The following is a 20,537-nucleotide window of genomic DNA, read 5'->3' on the forward strand; positions in this document are numbered from 1 at the left end:
CACCTTGAGACCCTTCCGGGTGAGTAGCTGTCTTCTACAAACCTTGATTGATTGATTGACAAGCCTTGATATCTTGATGAGCACGTCACTATATGCAAAATGTACTTTAGCACATGGCCCACCAGGACCGTAGAAGAAAACCCTGTTACCCCTGGGGAGCTATGGGGATGGTGCCCCCCTGTAGGACCAGCCAGTCTGTGTTCTTGTGTGGCCCCCTCTTTGCACTAGTTTTAAATACCCCAGGAAGGGCCAAGCCCATGTATGAAACCAGCACTTTCTTTCAAAAGTACTTAGCGAACCTGATGCCATCAGGTTCCAATTAAAACCATGATGAGTGCCGCCAAGCTCTCATTGGACGTGCTTCCATGTCGGCCAGAGACTCCGAAGCAAGGTTGTATGGCTCCTCTGCCCCTGTGTTTGGGTGGGAGAAAGCACACAGCAAGTCAGCACCCTGCCTGCACTGATGCTGCTGAGAGAACGATAAACTCAGCTCCCATGATGGCACCGAATAGTGTTCCCAATTAGGGAGCGAAATGGACAGTGTGGGCTTGGGCTCACCCTGTGTCCCAGTGCAGCAAAGGACCCACATGCTCCACAGAGGAGGAGAGTAACTCTGACCTATTAAAAAGCCATGGCACAAGAGCACAACTTGGTTAAAATAAAAAACTTTTGTTTCCTCTAAGTTATAGTTAGCTCAGGTAACTATAACTGCAGAATTTCAATGGTTATATACGAGTGAACTCTGAGCCTAACTATAAAGTCCCTGTAACCTTTGTTATATATATATATATATATATATATATATATATATATACATATACATAAGCGCACACACACACACAATTGTTTATACATTGGTTATTGAGGATTAGAAGGGGCGAGAGGCTTCATGGATAATTACAAGATACCTTGAAAGCAAGGACAATATAGTGTTTTTAACTTATGTTAGTGGCAGTGGAAGACGTTTGTTAACCATGCAGTGGATAAAAGCTATTAAACCCCCTAACCAATTCTCATCACACTTCACAACTATAAATTGCAGCAGAAATTGATGGTAATTCTAAACTTGGTGAGGTATTGTGAGGAGCTTCAAAAGCAGTTAAAGATGATCTATTTGAATGGCATTACAAGTATTCTGTAGCGGGTTATGCAGCCAAATTACAGAGATTAACAAAGCAGTAATATAAAGTGCTATTTTATCTTGGTATTGAGAAAATGTGCATCAGCTGTTTGAGAAATGTAAAAACATTTTTTTTAATCCTTTCTCTGCTTGGAACTTTGCACACTAATGTACCAGAGTCCTTTTTAGGTCTTGCGCCTAGCGTTGCAGTGCCCAGCATTGCTCGTGCAGCGTGAGACATTTTGTAAGGGAAAAACAGAGTTTGGGTAGCTGAGCTAGGAATTGCACATGCTTGTGCGTGTGCATTTCCTTTTGTGCTACCCGATTGGCCGTTGCGTGCGTCTTTTTATAAAAGGCTGCACGCAATTGGCCCAAGGCGGGCGTATTTCTCCGCCCATGGCCTATTGGTGTCTATTATACACTTGCTGCGCTTAATAGACACCAATAGGCCATGTGGTTTCAATTATCTTGCCCAGACACGGTCGTGATAATTGAAAGCACATGGCTCACAGTGGCGCGTGCACCACTTGCAGGCTTCTTTGTTTTTCAAGTGGAAGTGAAAGCGAACGCTTTCCCTGCCGCTTGTTCACCTATGCAGATGCTCACTGTTTCTGTGATTAAGCAAGGGTAGCTTTCTTTATGGCTTGTTATTGCTTTCCTGGTGCTTGCCGAGTCTATTATCAGTGAAGGCCCCTTTAACCCTTTCGATGCTGATGACGAGCTCAGCTCGTCATCACCCACGGGTGTCGTGTGCTGATGACGAGCTGAGCTCGTCATGAACAATGGGCTCCTGCATTCCTCAGCACAGGGGGGGAAAATGGACAGCAGCCATGTGGTTAAATCTTCCCGTGTGGAGCCAACGGGAGGGGGCTGGGACGCCGCCCGCAGTGAGCACTGGCTGGAGCACCCAAGCGCCGGTAACGGGGCGAATCACTTGTCTCCGTTGTGTCTGCTAAGAGCCCGTTTCGCCACCAGCCTCCCAGGGATTTGCAGAGGATCACAGGAGATTTGAGCCGTTCCAGTGAATTTGCCCGTAAGTAGCCGCTTCCGCCGGGCAAGAAGGGGTGGGGTGAGGGGGCAGGGGCGAGAGTCCTGTGTTTTAATGTACATCTGAAGGTAATAACAGATGGCTGCTCTGTGTTTGGACAAGAGAAGGACCCGGAAGCCTTAAGTGTACACGTCTTTGTGTATATGTGGGTTTCCTAGTTGTCTAGTTAACCACTCAGACACAATCGTGGTACATATGTGCTTTCGTGTACTTGGTAAGGAGAGACAGGAAGTGAGGGGGTGGGGAGTTGTTTAATTATGGTACAGAATGCATCCGTTTGTCAAGTTGGCACTAAGGAGCTGGTTTCCATGCAGCCAAACTACTTTTCTGCAATTCACTTTTCCCCTCTTTGTTTGCTTTGCATTAGTTGACCTGACGACTTTAACTTTATAATTAAATACAGGATTTGTAAAGCGCGACAAATGACCCGTGAGGGTCTCAAGGTGCTGATTTGTGGCACTAGGATTGTGGATCTCACGCACCCAGCAACCTAGGTGTCATGCTTCATCATTTGAGCCTGCTCCTCGTTGGGCCGGCGCTGCAATCCCCAACGGGCACCCTTAAAGGGGCTCTTTATCGGAGATATTTTATTCCTTGCCATAAGGGTGCAGTGGAGGTGAAGGGGCCTAGTCTTGTGTAGATATATGGAAAGTGATTAAAATCCCGAGGAGCAGCGGTTGGGGTAGGTCGTAGCATTAGTTCCGGACTTCGGAACAGGGACATGACAGTTGCGTGTCTCTTTTTACCGCTGCACCAGATGAGTCCAGTACTCCCTACAGTTTAGGCGGTCTCTACCACCTAGGAGGATCGCTCTAGGTGTATTTAAAAGGTGGAAAGTAGAATTCCTTTTGCTTACCACCCCCACTTGTAGATAGTTTTCTTTTCACAATATTTCCCTTTTTCAAAGGTCCTGAAGAATCGCCAATGATCTCCCCTAGACAATAAAATGGCGAGAAACATGTTGACCACCAAGGAGTTAAGTAGAGGTTCCTATACTTAACACAGAGAACCCGCTACCCTCCTTATTTCTTTTTAACCTAGATAAGGTACTCAACAGTATAAAAGTATTTCAGAGTAAACCTTAACCTATTTTAATCACTTTGCATACATCTACACAAGACTAGGCCCCCTCGCCCCCACTGTACCCTTACGGCAAGGAATAAAAGATCTCCCATAAAGAGCCCCTTTAAGGGTGCATTGCAGCGCCGGCCCAACGAGGAGCAGGCTCAAATGATGAAGCATGACACCTAGCTTGCTGGGTGTGTGAGAGCCCTAGTTCCAAATAGAGAAATCCCCCTCCTCCTACACAATCAAGACCTCTGTTTTACTTTCTCCACCTGATACAAACGTCTAGGTGGTTATAGGTGATTACTTTCTCACCCAGGAACTGCGTACCATGTATTTTGTTGCATAGTTACTTGGGCACGTATGCTGGACCTAGCAATAAAAGCCCGACCATCCACCTTCCTAGTTTTGATATCTACTGGGATTAAGGCACAGGGATTTTGAGTGATCTGCCAAGAATCATAGGATCTTGAGCCTACGCTGAGACTCGAGCCTCGTTTCCCCAGATTCGAAGTCGGCATGTGGCCATTACCCTACACCCTCTCCCCTCTTTAAACTATGTATTTACATAGCGCATAATACACTTGCCGAAGCACTGAAGTGCATTACAGACTGGAAGCATGCTATTCTGTGGAATTCCAGTGGTTGTATTTTAGATTGGGCCTTATAAATTATTAGGAAGGTGAGGACCAACTTATGTGGTAGAGTTGACTAAATTATGCGGCCAAAAAAGGTAAATGATGTGCCTTAATGCGCCTGATTTTGTGATAGTATAACTTCCATATTTCTTTCTGTGACTTTGTACGCGATGCTAGGGGCAGTCTTTTTTTAAATAAAACATAGTTTGCGCTTTTCATTAAAGCTACATACAATAGGACAATGAGGTTGCAGTCAGGTCCATCAGTGTTGCCAAGTGCATCTCTCCCTCAACTCCTGGGACTTTCTCAGAGGGACCAGAATCCTCTATGTTTCTGTTTTTTCTTGCACATGTCAGTAAAGGAGTACTTAAATCATAACCTCCAGATTAAACTTTATGGACACATAATGGGGTGGATAATATAAGCGGGCATTATCACAGTATACAACCCTCAGCTCTTAAATAAAACCCATGTTGGCCTCTCAGTTGAGGGACAACAAATCGAATGGGACGCAATCAGCATCTTTATCACCATTGGTAGTGGCATCAAGTGTGTGGGCTGTGGCATTATGCGTGCAAGGAAACAGAGGGGAAATAGTGAGTTTCAAATTAATTGTAGGATTTAGATTATGGAGTTAAGACTGGTAAATTCGTCTTTATGTAGAAAACGCTGCAGCCGCACAAGTGCCAGGGGATTGCCCACTAGTTATAAATCATTGACATCTTTGTATACCCTGCAGGGCCGACATAGCCGTTAATCTTTTCGAGATCAATACAAGTACCATTGAGTTGATTCTTAAGTGTTGGCCCTGCTACAAGTCTTCCTAAGTGCCAGGTGTGTTCTCTGCCGTGCTCAGTCCTTCTATTTCACCTATTAATGGGGTGCCCAGTAAGGCCAAAACGTGTTTCTTTTCCAAGAGGATGGCTCCTAGCAACCCGGGCCAGCACCAAAACTTTTGATGCCACGACTGACTTGCATAATATTGGTTATCTGCTAACAAGCCTTATTTTGCATATGGTTGGACCCCTGCTGTAATGCAAAATGCTGCCAGGGGATTGCCCACTAGTTATAAATCATTGATTCGGGGATTTGCAGCCATCATTTTTTTGCTGCCTCTTTGACATCTTTGTATACCCTGGAGGGCCGACTCAGCTGTTAATCTTTTCGAGGTAAATACAAGTACCGTTGAGTTGATTCTTATTAAGTGTTACACACTCGCAAGGGAATTTTCTGTGTGTGCTGTAGTGAGTGCGACAGGCTTCTCACTCCCTATAAACCCAGAATACATATTTTAATTGGTGCTGCCGTTTCAGGAGCGTCTTGCTTAGTTGAACCATCATCTAAGTTGGAAGGTTGTTTATGTAAGTGTAAATGATTAAACGTACACTAGAATTGCTACAAAGCTCTTTTTTATTTTTAATCATTCAGTAGCGCTTGTACTTTTACAAACGAGCTCTCTATTTTTACCCGGAAATGGCATGCTAAACCCTGCAGTTCCACCCTCGATTTGGTTTCATCCTGTCGAATGCTCAGCTTCCATTGGGTGTCGCTGTACGTTCTCAGTGGCTCTCTGTACTCCGGGTTCTTAAAGGAGGCAAACTAGTCTTTTCTGCACTCGAAAAAGTAAAATGAATGATTTTTTTTATCATTGCCAATGTATATTGTTTATACCAGCACGGAGGATGGTAATGAGGGACATCAAACGGTGCGAGCTGTGGACATTTTTTTTTTGTTGGTAGCAAGGGCTCAAATTATAATCTCAGCCGTGGATCAAAATGGAGTGGACACCCATGGTGAGCAGGTTTCAGGACGTAACAATACGGCCCTTAGCAGGGGCTTTGTCTGTGAAAAGTAGAGCCCCTCCTCCCCTTTCCCTCCAAACAGTCCTGCTGTTTCTTCTCATCCCGTACCCCACCCTGCTCATGCATTTCATTCTTACCGCTAGCTTGCTGCCAGCATTCCTTTCTGTGGTGGAGCTCCTGCTGCAACGGATCTCCGAAGTTTCATTACGAGCATGGCTGCTAAGGTGTCCATGGTAGTGCCTGCTTCTTTCCATCCCCCACTCCTGTATCCCTCTCCTTCCACAGGCTCCAGTTTTCAAACACACTCTTCTTCTTCCTTCAAATGACTTTAAGAGCCACAGCATCGGACTGTAATGTGGCAGAGCAAGGTGATGACGTGGCAGGTGCATCCATAACAAAGGTTAAGAAACAACCTTAAGGCACCACCTATTGGCGGTAGCAGTGTGATACAAAATACCAACAAATTGCCAAATTTCTTACTTGGGAAAGTGCTCTAGGAGGCAAATTCCTGTGCTGCCTGCAGTGCTAAACATCCTTACCCTGTTCCTGGTTATCGATGTGGCACATTAAAGCAATAGTAGGCAGTTGCTTTATGGTGCTGCCATAAATGGGTGCTACGATTCAAGTCGGGCTTCACACATGGACCTATTGCTAAGGTAGAGGAGCACCAAAACAAAGCCAGGGGCTCTGAGAATACCAACAATGCCAAGTCATGCTCATAACATAAGCATACCAATGAATCACCTCAAGATTGTTTTGTTTTAGCAATATATAAAATTATGTAGACCGCACACACAACAATCGGCTGTACCTGTCGCTACATTACAGCTTACCTTTTTTTGTTTTATGAGGCGAGAATCCCGGTTGCCCAAAGGTTGCTTCTAAACTTGCATGAGGTGAAATGCTGTAGAAAAGAAATAACCAATCTGTCAGTTTTCAAAAAATGTGGATCATGATTTTTACACCATGCCCACATAGATGTTTTCTAATGCTATAGAAAAGTGTCTTGCTTGTGAGGTATAGAACAAGCATTTGCAATGATGTTGGTCTCACATTTGCCAGATTTTGAGCTATTGGCATTGTAAATGACAATGCCTTTTATTTATGTGTTTTTAAAACCTAGAAGTGGTACATAAACACGCACTTTGCACTTATAGTCGTTGCTTAGGAGAAGCAAAGTTGGCGGTAACTGTGCCTCTTTTACGGCCAGTCTTGCTTCTCGCAAGCAAGGACAATACGTTTACAGTGCGTGTTTGTGCATCACTTGCAGGTTTTCAAAACACCTAAATAAAATGCATTGTCTTTTACAATGCCAATAACGCAAACTCTCACAAATGCGAGACCTATTGCATTGCGAATGCTTGTTGAATATTCTCCCTGAATTGGATGATGTTTGAGTTGCTTAGTGGCATCTTGTTCACTAAACACCAGGAGAGTCTCCTCAACTCCCAATTCCAGAATAGGAAGAGAGGCAGCATCCAGAGGAGATCCAGATGTTATAGATAACATAAGAGGCTGTAACTCTTCAAGTTTAATAGGTTTGACCTGAAGAAATCAGGAGTAATCCATTAAAAGTTCACACCAAACCTGCAAACACAGGGCTTTTCTATATACCTCCGGGAAGGAGGAGTAGATAGACTCTACTTTATCCAAAACAAACTTGGCAAGAGCGTTACAGCCATACAGTGGGGTGTATGAGCTCGATCCAGCAAAGACCAGGATTTAACAATGGAAAACATTTCTCGCGAAGAGTTCTCCACCTTTACAATTTTGCTAATGTAAAATTCCCACTGGTTTATGATAGGTTTTTAAGGTTGCACTGTAGCTGGCTTGACTAGCTTCCTCCAAATCTTTGCGCCAAAATCTCTTGCAACACTTGCATTGCTTTTTGAGCAGGGCTAGTTGTTCGTTGAATCAGTCAGTTTTAGGCCTTGTTCTGCGTTTTGGGGAGGTAATCACTGAGTAACATTAAGAGCTAGTGGTTCTTTATGGAATATCCACAGTGATAGCTAGATTGCAGAATATTGCCTAAAACACGAGAAACAACTATGATAATGTGATCTAGCTTATGTGTTGGAGGTTCTTATCTCCTCTATAACCCAACCAGATCACTTTCTTTTACCTTGGGCACAAGCAATCAAATACAATCTTTCTTCAGCAGAAACATGAGAGAAAGAAATGCAAGATGAGTGGTTGGGTTTACGATGCATTCCAGCCATTCAATATAATGCAGCAAAATGGTCAGTGGCAGGGAAGAGTTGAAATTCTATGTGGGTTTTTTCACTGAGGGCATTGTCCTAAACCAAGGAGTGGAAGTTCTTGCGGTTGAAAGTTGGTGAATAATTGATTAATTTTTAGCATATAAGGTGGCAGGCAATTAGGAGTAGATAGTGTTTGTAGAAAGACTGTCGATATTCAAGTTCTTTTATTTTGTGTATAGGTTCAAAGGCAAGTCCTCAAAACTGGAGCCCAGTTCCTTTCCGCCTCTCGAGAAGGGAAACCTAGATAATGAAAAGTGAAGCACTCTGAGCACAGTAACCAAATGCTAAACATCAACAATATAGAGTCATCATTTGATTACCTGTAAAAATGCAAGTCCTTTCCTTTTTGCAGAAATCGAACTAAATGGACAGTGAGTTTAATTAGTTGTATTCTTTGTATTATGCTCTATCTGAGTTTCCACCATGTAAAGTAAGCCTTGGCTACTCAACTTCGCTTCCTCACATGCTTCAAGAGCTTAAAGATTATCCAATTGAAGTTTGGTAGTATTGGTAGCTCTGGAATATGAGTGGTGAAAATACTTCCACATAGTATCCTGCTTAGTAACCGATGAATCCTCCAGGACCTCCAACAACCTCACAAATTCACAAATACATCAACATGAACAACTCTACCCAAAATGGTTTCAATATTCTAAATGATTATGAAATGTATAGTTAATACTACATGTTCATGCGACATCTAAAATATACCACGTATTTTGTTTAAACTTGTCTATTGTACTATATGCAAAGATTATCATTACTACTACTCCACATTTTGCTGAAATTATTTAAAAGCAACAAAATCCAACAGGTCTGACCCACTTATGCCCAAGGACCCACACATCAACTTCATTGCCTTTGCATGTGTGTTGTTATTACAGCTCCATGCACGAAATTGATGCTTCTATTTAGAAGCTAAATGAATACAGCTTTCTAAGCAGGAGATTGGTGTTTAACAACAAGTTAGTTCAAATTGGAAATCGCATTTAGTTGGAAAGTGGGTAAAATCAATGATTCTAAACAATTACTAAAGTTTCAAACTCCAGCTTGTATACAAGCTAACATGGTTATTTGATTGTGGCTACAACTTAAAGCCATCAAACACATTCTTAATGTAAAAGCAAATTATTTATCAATGCATGACTTCAGTAATCTTTTAACTGCATCCCATGTCATGTTAAGATAATAATAACTTTTACATATATTTTTAGCTACGATGTAAAGCTGTGCCTTTATAGCCTCCGCTTAAAAGGACTTCCTCTTCTGGATGCAGATCTGAGACAGGAGAAGAACGTGGTGAGTAAATGAATATTGCTAAACCCTTATTGATGCAGTATAACTTTGATACCTGTTCTTTCAGGAATATTGAATACTTCCTATCATCTTTGTGTTGCCTTATCTTTCTTATTTAATCACTGTATTATATGGTAGTATTGCATCCCTATATATTTTGCTTCACAACGTCAAACCATCATAACTTGTCTTTCTACCAAACGTCATTTAAAAAGCATAATACAAAAGCAGAAAGATCTTTTCAGACATGTGCTGGTGTTGCCATTTGTGTATTCTCTGATTTAGGCTTAATAAGCCCTTTTACTTTATGTAATTCTTTTTCTACTGTATATAAAGGTTACTGGTGCAGGGTTATCTTTAGTGATTGTTTTGAGAATGGTATAATGGCCTTTCCATAATTTTTCAGCTATGCCTGAGCAAGAAAGGCAACACTTCGCAGTCTGAGAAAAGTGAAGTGAGGGGTGAACATGTTGGACAGATTAGGGGTAGCTGGCCCTAGCTGAAGTTATATGCCCACAGCCACTAGTGACCCCGAGGATCTGTTAGGAAGTGAGTTCGAATAGTTCAGGTGGCACCAAGGTCATGCAATAATTCCCATTGATGCTTGCAGATGATGGCATTGAATGGGAAGTTGATTTGCAATTGTTCAACTTGCTATTGAACGTTCAATATTTGGTCGGTCATGCCAGTCTCAACTCTAAAGATTCAGACTGCATGTTCGAGACAATATCATTTATATCAATTAATTTCTGCAGCTTTTTCAACCAAAATTTCCAAAGAGGTTTTAATTGAATACTAAGGTGATTTGTGTTTATAATACTTTTTGAAGATCTACTTGGACAGTCAATCTTTGACTCCAGGATTGTGTTAATATGCCACTTTTTATTGAACTACAGTTAAAAAGTGTCGTCAAAATCGTGCCATCCAGTTGAAATTGGTTGGTCGTAACAAAATCAACCTCTGGTGTCATAGGTACTGTTTGCAAATAAATGGAGTTCTATACTTCGTGTACAGCAATTGTGCATCAATATACAGTAAGCAAAAGATTTACAATTGATGGCTGGGGCAAAATTATAGGAAACCACACTTATCCGGTTTCCAGTTTCCAAAAAGCTTTATTCGACAACTCCTGTCATAAAAGCAGATCAACAATAAAATGAAGTGATTTCCAGCCTTGGAAGACAATAGTTACGAGAAGAGTAATAAACATTAAAAAATATATACAACAAGCATGATCAGAATTAAGACACATTTATTAGATTAAAAAGAGGAAGTACATATCATGTTAGGTGTAAAAACAATGGCACGTAGAAATAGCTATGGGAGCATATTTTAAAACAACATCTTAAGCAATTAAGATATATGTAAAAAAATAAAATAAAATAAACCATACACCGTGCTTCAGGGATCTGACACTCTGGCAGGAGTGGGCCATTGGGGGTGTTTCAGGTTGCAAAAAAGTGTGCAATCTAATTACCCACATCAAGCTCAAGAACTTAGCTACTGCAATTGTATTACATAGCAATGTGTCAGTACACAATATTCTCAGTTCAGCGCTACTCATTCTAGTGCCCAGATTCCTGCAAATTGGCGTTATCCATGCTTTACGGGGGCCAGCTTAAGCAGGGAAGACAAATAGAACGTGGGCATAAGACTCTTCCAGTACCTCATAAAAGGGGCATTTGCTGTTACAAGCTTTAGCCCATTTTGCTGTAAATGTTCTTAAAGGCAAAGCTCCCACTCTAAATTGGAAGTACAACTGCCGGTCAAAGGGTTTGGATATAATGTCCCAAGACTGTTCGAAGCTTGGCCATGGTTTAACTGTGAGAAAGGCCCCTGTTGGCGTTGAACTATCACTTTTCTGTGCCTGTTATCGTACACCAATTCCCAATATCTTTCCTTTATAGTCTCCTTGGAGGGAAATTGGGAGCTTGTTGGCTTTTCCCACAAATGTAACATGCCAATATTGATTAGGGAAACTCTTATCTTACGTAACCAATTAATCTTGTGGAAGCGATCTGCCTTGATTATGTCCCTAAGGCCTGCAGCATATGTTGACAGTTCTGGTGTACACCAGATTCCACGCCAGTCGAAGATGGGGCGCAGCCTGGCGAGATCAGCCAATGCTTTCCTACCTAGGTCTTGCAACATTGGTAGTACCGGGATACTTTCTGGAAGGTTTGTAATGTTTCACAAAAAACAGTTTTCAGTGATAGTTAACTGGAACAATTTCTCAAACCCCCAGAGTTCCACCCCATATAATACCAAGCTCGCTACTTTCATATTGTAAATTTGTAGGACCGGGCTAACTGGCTTGGTCAGGGATGCATTAAACTCAGTGTAAAGTACGCCTGATAGCTGCTGATGTTTCAGAGTGGTAGTATCAAGCTGACAACCTCATCTCATGTTTTTTTCAGGATAACTCACAAGTAAATGCACTGACTTGTTCCAGTTGCCACCTATCCAGTAGTATGCCTCCTTTGAATGTTCTATGTTGATTGAAGGTCATAAACTTTGTTTTCGCTACATTAATTTCCATGCCCCGTAAAGTGCAAAACTTTTCGAAGAGAAGTAAAGCTCGCTGTAGACTGCTCAGGGTTTTAGAAATGATTATCGTGTCATCAGCACACATTAAAATCATGATCGCGGTGTGCAAGAACCGGAGCAAAGGAAGGGATAGATGTTATAAACTTAGCGATCTCATTAATCAAGAAGGAAAATAATGTGTGGGCCAAGACTCTGCCTTGGTGCACTCCCTTCTCTACGGGAAAGGGGTCTGTAACATTTCCCTGTGTGCCCCAGTGTATTTGAGTGAAATTATCCTCATGAAGGTTATCTATAAGGGAAAGTAGTTCGGGGGGCATCCCCAACTCCTGCAACACGACCCACAGTTTGCTATGCGCGAGACCAGGTCAAATGCTGACTTAAGGTCGACAAAGACAGAATACATATTAGAACAAGGCAGATGCGGAACCTTCATTACAAATGCACCTAACCAAAATAACCCCAACAGTAATTTCCCCTTTAGATACTACACTGGGGTTTATGTGCACACTGATAACCACCCACCTTCACAGTGATAGTTCCTAACAGAACTTAACATTGATTTGATTTATAAGCATAGGTGCACCATAAATAAGAATGTGAAAACTAAATCACAAGTGTGTTATAAAGACACTGGAAATGATGTCCAAGTTTTAAGAAAAGTCCTTTTTATTGTTCCAAATGCAAGAAAGAACAGCCAACGCGTTTCGTCCCGGATGGGACTTCTTCAAGGCTGTATTATAACAAAAGACATATAAACATACACTTAAAATCATGATCTATAATACTGCTCAGCCGAGCAGCAATAGTCACAAAAAAAACATAGTTGCTGGTGTTACAATGTTCAGTTCAATTCTTTATTTACAAAAAAGCGCCAAGAATACCAGGCCATAGATCTTGCCCTCCCCCCCAAAAAAAGGTACATTGTCATATTGTAAATCCAATCTGTTTTACATAGTCCCACACCATTCCCAATTCTAAACATACAGGATTTTGTTAGAACGAGGAGACGTAAATGCGAGATTATTCCAAGAAGAACAGGTCTCAAAAATATCGGGCTGATCAAGTCATTAGCATAAAGAGGCATACGGACGTAAAAATTAATCATGGCAACACTACGAGTCATGAACTATAAGATAAGAAAAGAAAGGACCTACCTAGATATAAATGGAACCTCGTGAGAGGTTCAGCAGGTCATGTGTTGTCGAGCACAACGTCGTTATCACTGCTGCTGTAAGCACCTTCTATACAAATCTATTACAAAACAGAAAGAAGGGAAATCGTCTGAGATGTAAGACGGGGCTTAGAATGTAACCCTATGTGACCTTGTGTTTTAACCCCTCCCAATATGCAAAACTTGGGGAAACCCGGGGGGGGGGGGCGACAGATTGAATCACTCACATGAATAAATAAAAGGTGGAAGTCTTCCCATTTGCATCATCTTCAGAAGAGGAAGAATCCCGGATAAGGGTTTGATTGCACTGTAAAAGACATTACAATTGACTAATGAATATAAGAATGTCCATAGGAAAGTGAAGGGCCCTGCCCCAACAGTCCTAAGTTCCATAACGTTAAGGGGAAGAATCCCCTGAATGTTATTCAGGTACAGATCCCACTCATCTTGATTATATTTCTGGCCTCATGGACAGATCATGGCTAGATATACGAAAGTAGCCCTAAGCAGCTCGTGGCATATCCTAACTCTCCCCTAGGGGGACCCCTACGGAATTCCTATGAAAAAGAAAACGCTCTTGCATATATATCGCTTACCCTTATAAGTCCAAGCGAGGTTGAATATTGTACGGTATCCAAGAGTGCACCATCAACAAGATGTGCACTTTAACCTAAGGAAAGGGGAAAGAGCATGCTTCAACGATTCCAAAGTGTGATAAAGGGGCGAGAAAAATATGTGTTAAGCAAGGGGATCTAAAATTACCTTAATTTTAGATCCCCTTGCTTAACACGTATTTATCTTGCCCCTTTGGGATCGTTGAAGCAATAGTAATTCAAAGGAAGAACATAGAGAGTTGTGATCGCTCTCCAAACGATCCCGCACCACCATGTCCAAAAGGGCATGCCATAACTTCAGGCTAATTAACAAATTGTCAATATGACTTGCGTTACGGCCATAATTGAAGGTGTTCGCCACGCGTTTATCAGAAGAAGTTCTTCAGTTAGCCACCCGTAGGCCTTTTTCTAGGCAAATAGCTTTGATTTGGATTGCCACATCCACATTTTGACGGTGCTAATTCAAGGCTTGGAATTCCCCACTGGGCGTCTTCCTCCCTCGCACAATTCAGGTCCTCGATACCAGGGGAACGAAGGTCGAGTTGACGTCCCATGCGACTATCACTAAAGAGTCTCGGAACAGATGATCAAGAAGATCTTAACCCAGCTATGTTCCATGATGTTAAATCTAGTAGAGGTGGTGTGTAATGGGGATCGGATTGCTGGTTACACGTTAGGACAGATTTTCCTGCAATATCCAACCTTCCCTCAACCCAAGGGGCTGTTGTGGTTATATTTATCTGTGCGAGGTTTGAACTAGTTCAGCAGATGTAACTGGCCGATGGTAACCTGGCATGTTTGCTGGAAACTGAACCACAGTTAAAAAGTGTGGTCAAAATCGTGCCATGCAGTTGAAATTGGTTGGCCTCAACAAAATCAATCTCTGGGTGTAAGGTACTCTTTGCACATAGATGGAGTTCTATACTTCTTGTACAGTAATTGTGCATAAATATACAGCAAGCAAAAGATTTATAATTGATGACTGTGGCAAAATCAGAGGAAACCACACGTATCACTATCCCCTAACTGCTTTAAATAGATACATCAATACAATTTACCACTGGGAAAGGTGTGAGAGTATGAGGGATCAGCCACCATCACACTCAATTATGAGAAAACTCCGTTTTCAAATATAACAAGATGCTACTCTGCACCCAGAACATACTTAGAGGTCCAGTGTATAGATAATCACATGGTACAGATCAGTGTCCTTTCTATATAGTTACTGAAACAACAAAAGAGGTAGTCCTTGATATAATCAATTCATTATTGCTTCATTTTTTTCATGCGAAGTCCATTCAAAGTGTAGTCAAAAGAAGCATTCAAACTGAAATGCCAATGCTTTTTGTCCCCTTAGAACTTCTTCACTGCCAGACTGTGGTTTGGGTCATCATTTTGTCTACCTTTAAAACGGAATGTGATCAGTTTTCCCTTTCCCCGGAGTTCATTTAAAACCTGGTTAGTGGAAAAAATGTGCAGGCATGCCAAGGTCTTTGCTGCATCTTCCAGTGACTGGGTAGGCTTCTTCTGAAGTCAAGAAGGGCTGGGTGCAGCCCCAAGACTACCCTTTGAAGCTTAATCAGGGCAATGGCATAGCTCCTACCCAGCCATCCTGTCGGGAAGACTCTCATCTCTCCATGCCCAGGCCCTTTTGTCCATTGTCCGGCCCGAATTCACAGCACACCATAGGAGAGTCATTAATAGTCAGATGACCCTGGGCACTGGCAGAAAGGCATGTTTGGTTGAAGCAGGCCAAATTTACCATTAAAAATTATTTACATTTTTTTGTATCTGTTCCCAAACTGAATTTAGCATTTATTAAATGTAACAATGTCTTTAGGGCTTACATTAGTAGTGACATATATGTATGAAAAAGATATGTTGAAGCCTAGCACAAGGTTTTTATTTGGGAGGTTGAAATGGCAATTTTAGAGCTGCAAACAGAGGGTGCAATGGAGGGCCTGGAGCACGCTACATTAGTGAGTTGCGAAATGAGCACCACAGCTCCCTAGCAGCATTTAATTTACAGACCCTGAGTACTGGTAGTACCATAAACTAAGGACTTAGAAATAAATTATATGTACTAATCAGTTGCATAACAAATTTACCATGTTTAAAAGGGAAAAACACTTTACCACTGGTTAGTAGGAGTAAAGTGTGCAGAGTCTTAAAGCCAGCAAAAGCAGGTTCCGCAAACATTGGGTAGTGAAGGCTAGTATCTGAGGGATTACCCCGCTAAAGCCAATCAGAAGTCTAATGGGAGTTTCATTCATTTTCCCTTGTCCATCTTTCTTATCTCAAAGAAAGATTTGTGCACCCTTTTTTCAGGTGTCGCCCGAGCCAGCGTACATGCGCTGCACTGCGAGGCTTTTAGTAAGGGCTTTAAACGCAAAACACGCGCCCGTGCGTGTGCTTTTTTTAAGCAGGAAGTTTATCGGTCACATGCACTGGATTCAGTTTTGAGAAAGTGGAGTGAGTGTTTCACAGATCAGGAGTGTGTGTGAACACATTTCACCTTCTCAGCAAAGCCAGTCAGTAATTTTTGTTTTACCGTGTGGTCGTGAATGCTTTAATTGCAAAAGTGAGAGGGTATGGATGTAAACAAAAATGTAACACTATTACCACATTTTCTGTCACTGTTGTAAAAGGGTTTGCTGTTAATGTATGTATGTATGTGAATGGTGCTTTAGAATACAGTGCATGGAAAAGGGTCAACATGGGGTATACAGTTTTTGGTGATTTCTTTTTTAATGCATGGTTAACGTCATGCTATACCAGAGTTTGATGCGTCATGGCAGGTCAGTTGTTTGGCACACTTTTTTTATGAGTTTGGAGAAGACTTTTGTATTGTGTTTTGATTCTTTTTGCCTATGCCCTCTCTCTCTACTGCACCTTTACTCTCTCCATCTTCTGTCATCGCCTCTTTGCTACATGTTCTCTCATAATGTATTCATTTTCCCCAACTCTCCTCTTTACTCTCTCTCCAATTCTGTTTTTGCTCCTTTTTTGTCTCTGTCCCTTCTCTCCTCTTTCTCTCCTCACCTGTCCTTTCTATAACCCCACTCCTCTTCCTCTGCCCCCCCCACCCACTCCCCTCTCTCACAGTACTGCAGCATAGGCAGCGGCAGGTCTCAGAATGCCTTCTCAGTGTCGGCCCTAGGGGTTGAGAAGGTAAGTCAGCCCCCCAAGTGAATCACATTATCAGCAGATAATGAACCTCTCTTTACCAACAAGTGTGGAGTGGTCTCGGGTGACGGCTGGTGTGAACAGTGATCTGTCTGCTCTCGGCCCCTGCACGGTTTATGGAGTGGGGGCGTTACCTTACACTAGGAGAGGAGGTAAAAGTTGATATTGCCCCCCCACTCCACCACTGTCTCTCCCTATCCTCCAATTTTGTCTCTCCTCACCTCCACTTCTGTCTCTCCTCACCCTCCACCTCTGTCTCTCCTCACCCTCCACCTCTCTCTCTTCTCACCTCTGCTTCTGTCTGCCTCTGTCTCTTCTAACCCTCCAACTCGGTCTCTTCTCACCTCCACCTCTCTCTTCTCACCTCCACCTCTCTCTTCTCACCCTCCACCTCTCTCTCTTCTCACCTCTGCCTCTCCGCACCCTCCACCTCTCTCTCTTACCACCTCTGTCGCTCCTCACCCTCCGCCTCTATCTCTTCTCACCTCTCTCTCTTCTCACCTTCACCTCTCTCTTCTCACCTTCACCTCTCTCTCTTCTCACCTCCATCTCTCTCTCTTCTCACCTATGTCTCTTCTTACCCTCCACCTCTGTCTCTTCTCACTCTTCTCCTATGTCTCTTCTCACCCTCCACTACGGTCTCTTCTCACCTCCACCTCTCTCTTCTCACCTCCACCTGTCTCCCTCCTTCTCTCTTCTCTTCTCACCTCTACCTCTCTCTTCTCACCCTCCACCTCTCTTTCTTCTCACCTCTGTCTCTCTTCACCCTCCTCCTCTGTCTCTCATCACCCTCCGCCTCTCCCTCTTCTCACCTCCACCTCTCTCTTCTCACCTTCACCTCTCTCTTCTCACCTCCATCTCTCTCTCTTCTCACCTCCATCTCTCTCTCTTCTCACCTATGTCTCTTCTTACCCTCCACCTCTGTCTCTTCTCACTCTTCTCCTATGTCTCTTCTCACCCTCCACTACGGTCTCTTCTCACCTCCACCTCTCTCTTCTCACCTCCACCTGTCTCCCTCCTTCTCTCTTCTCACCTCTACCTCTCTCTTCTCACCCTCCACCTCTCTTTCTTCTCACCTCTGTCTCTCTTCACCCTCCTCCTCTGTCTCTCATCACCCTCCGCCTCTCCCTCTTCTCACCTCCACCTCTCTCTCTTCTCACCTTCACCTCGCTCTCTTCTCACCTATGTTTCTCCTCACCATCTGCCTCTGTCTCTCCTCAGCCTCCTCCTCTGTCTTTCCTCAGCCTTTCCTCAGCCTCCGACCTCTGTCTCTCCTCAGCCTCCGACCTCTGTCTCTCCTCAGCCTCCGCCTCTGTCTTTCCTGTTAGCATCCACACCGAGTCCTAACTTGGACTGAATTACTGTGAAAGTTGCTCGTCCACCTACCCTTGGGCAAGACCAGGCAGTAATAAACATTGGCAAGATTAATTGGCTTTGTCAGTGTGATTGTTACCCATGTTGCCAGCGGAGATCTGAACGTTTTTGGTGAAAAAAACGGTGTGATGTGGAGCACTGCTGTGTCCTAGCGCTTTTTGTAAATCACTTGCAGCTACTTACTGTACAACATGTCAAAAAAAGCGATATGACACGGCTGCCGTTGGCCACATCATAGCTCTTTTATTTTCTTTACTTTCAGCTGTATTGCACGCCAGCTGTGCTGCTGTGCAACATGGCTACAAACAGGGCCGGCTCTAGGCTCATGGTGGCACTGTGCAGGGAGCGTAGGTGGGGGCCCCGGCTAGTGCATAATGGCACCTCTCCTCGCGTACGAATTTACCGGGCAGTCAGATACGCTCCAGTCTTCAGTTCTTGTGTACAACTACGGTCAAACAGTATGTTTAGATGATGGAGCTTCTATTGACAGTACTTGTACACGGGAGCGGACCCCCATAGGTGGCTTATTTGCACGCTGTAGCTAGTGACGTATTATAACAGCCCAGCCACCAGCGCAGTCACTAAACCCCTTCAAGGAGAGCATTATTTGTATCGTACAAGTATTGCATAACATAGAAGGTGTGCTTTCAAGCCACCTTACAAAGAAATAAATCACTTAGTAACGGAACATGACATATTGCTGGTGTGGTGAATGACTTAACGGGACTGACATCATCAAAACCTAATAGGGGCATCAGACAACTTATTGCGCCTTAATCGTTTATGTCTTATTTTATATTTGTTTATTGTGACCGCAACACATGTTGGCAATAAATGATGTGTACCACACATAGCATCCGGTGAGGGCGCAAAACATTTTAGAAAGGCACTTTGTAATAACTGAATGTTTTACAGCGATGCGCATTGTAACATTTTAGCGGGCGCAGAATGTCAGATGCACAAATATTTACTATCATGCATAGACTCAGAACGTCTTACTGGAGCGCAGATATGACAATTTACAAAGGAAAACTATAGAATATTGGTGTTAATAGCCTGCGTTTTACCTGGATTTTCTTACAGGTGCAAGGATTAAATATGTAGCCCCTGGCACGCAATTATACATTTAACTAGTCACCTGATAGCAGCATGCAAGCTGCAGAACCTTTAACTACAGAACACACGTGGGAACTTTCTGGGACTCAGAATATTTCAGAAGGATGCCGGCGTATTGTAGCATCTTGCAAGAGCACATCATTCCCTACAGAGGCACATACTTCGCATATTGCAGAGATACAACCTCACATAGTTACACACGCGTGTCGTGTCTCGTGAACATAATGTGGGCAGAGACAAACCATTCAGTACTATTGACTACTAGACTACGCTGCGCATCAGATGTTAATAACACTTATAAATCATATCATTACTAGGCAGCTCAACTGGAAAGACAGGCAGGCGATTATACAAGTCATTATAAATATATTTTGTGAGCACAACTGGAAAAAGCTCTCCCGGGACTCATCTGGGGTGTAAGTGCAATGAAGATACAATGATCACACCTAACTCCAAGAAATTCAAACAACCACAAGCAAATGCGTAATTACTTCCTTGAGAGCGCAAGGCTCATTGCGGTGACCCGTAACCACTAATCGTTGGGGGTCAGAGTAGCGTAGTAAGGCCATTGAAAGCCTCGTCATGGATGGTAAAAGCTATATACATACAATTATAACACAGTGACTTGTTACTTTCACTGCGCTACGTTGGATGTTGTAGCGTAAGGCACAAGTCATGTTAACAAAACTTCCAAGACCTGCTGCCTGCACCAGCAGCCAACTGTAAACTCAGCGTGAGGCGCGAGGCGGCCGGACAGGCTCAGGTGCAGCACGCCGCACTGCGGTCACCTCGCAGGAAGGGGCCGCTGCTGCCGCAGCCCAGGCGCGCGCGCGGGGCGAGCGCTGAGGCGCCGCACTTACTCTGCAGAGAGGAGTCCAGTAGGGCAGCCGCCTGCAGGAGGCAGTAGTAGCGCTCCATCTCCAGCGCCGAGATCTTCTTCAGGTCCTGCGATGCAGCCATCCCGCGCACCGCTCACTGACGCACTCTCCCAGTGAGGCGCCGCGGAGCGTGACGTGACCACACATCACCGTGACGCGTCACTGAGCGGCTAAATTGTGCACAGCGCGCGGGGGCTGTCCCAGGGCCGTCAGGTCGTCATAGGGGTAAGATTGAAGATTGACGGCCCTGGGACCCAACTGCTGGCTGGCTGCCTGGGCAACTTCAAGTGAAACCAATGACTGACTATTGTAGACAACTACAGCGCTCACGCGCGCCGTCGCTGCCGTTGCCCGGTGGCCGCCAAATCCTGCCAGGGGGCCGCCAGTGATCCAAGTTCCGATCCGATCCTTGGCTCGCGCA

At 43.6% G+C, this 20,537-nt stretch overlaps 1 protein-coding gene across 1 annotated transcript in view; it reads left to right on the plus strand.

Annotated features, from left to right (window-relative positions):
* EVC (EvC ciliary complex subunit 1) overlaps nt 1-20,537 on the plus strand; it is a 609,121-nt gene that overhangs the window by 79,661 nt on the left and 508,923 nt on the right. Inside the window, exon 5 of the mRNA XM_086964104.1 lies at nt 9,149-9,233. Within this exon, the coding sequence (XP_086820230.1) occupies nt 9,149-9,233 (85 nt within the window). The remainder of the gene's footprint in view (nt 1-9,148; nt 9,234-20,537) is intronic.

This window comes from Lissotriton vulgaris, chromosome 3_2 (genome assembly GCF_964263255.1).
Source record: "Lissotriton vulgaris chromosome 3_2, aLisVul1.2, whole genome shotgun sequence".
NCBI lineage: Eukaryota > Metazoa > Chordata > Amphibia > Caudata > Salamandridae > Lissotriton > Lissotriton vulgaris.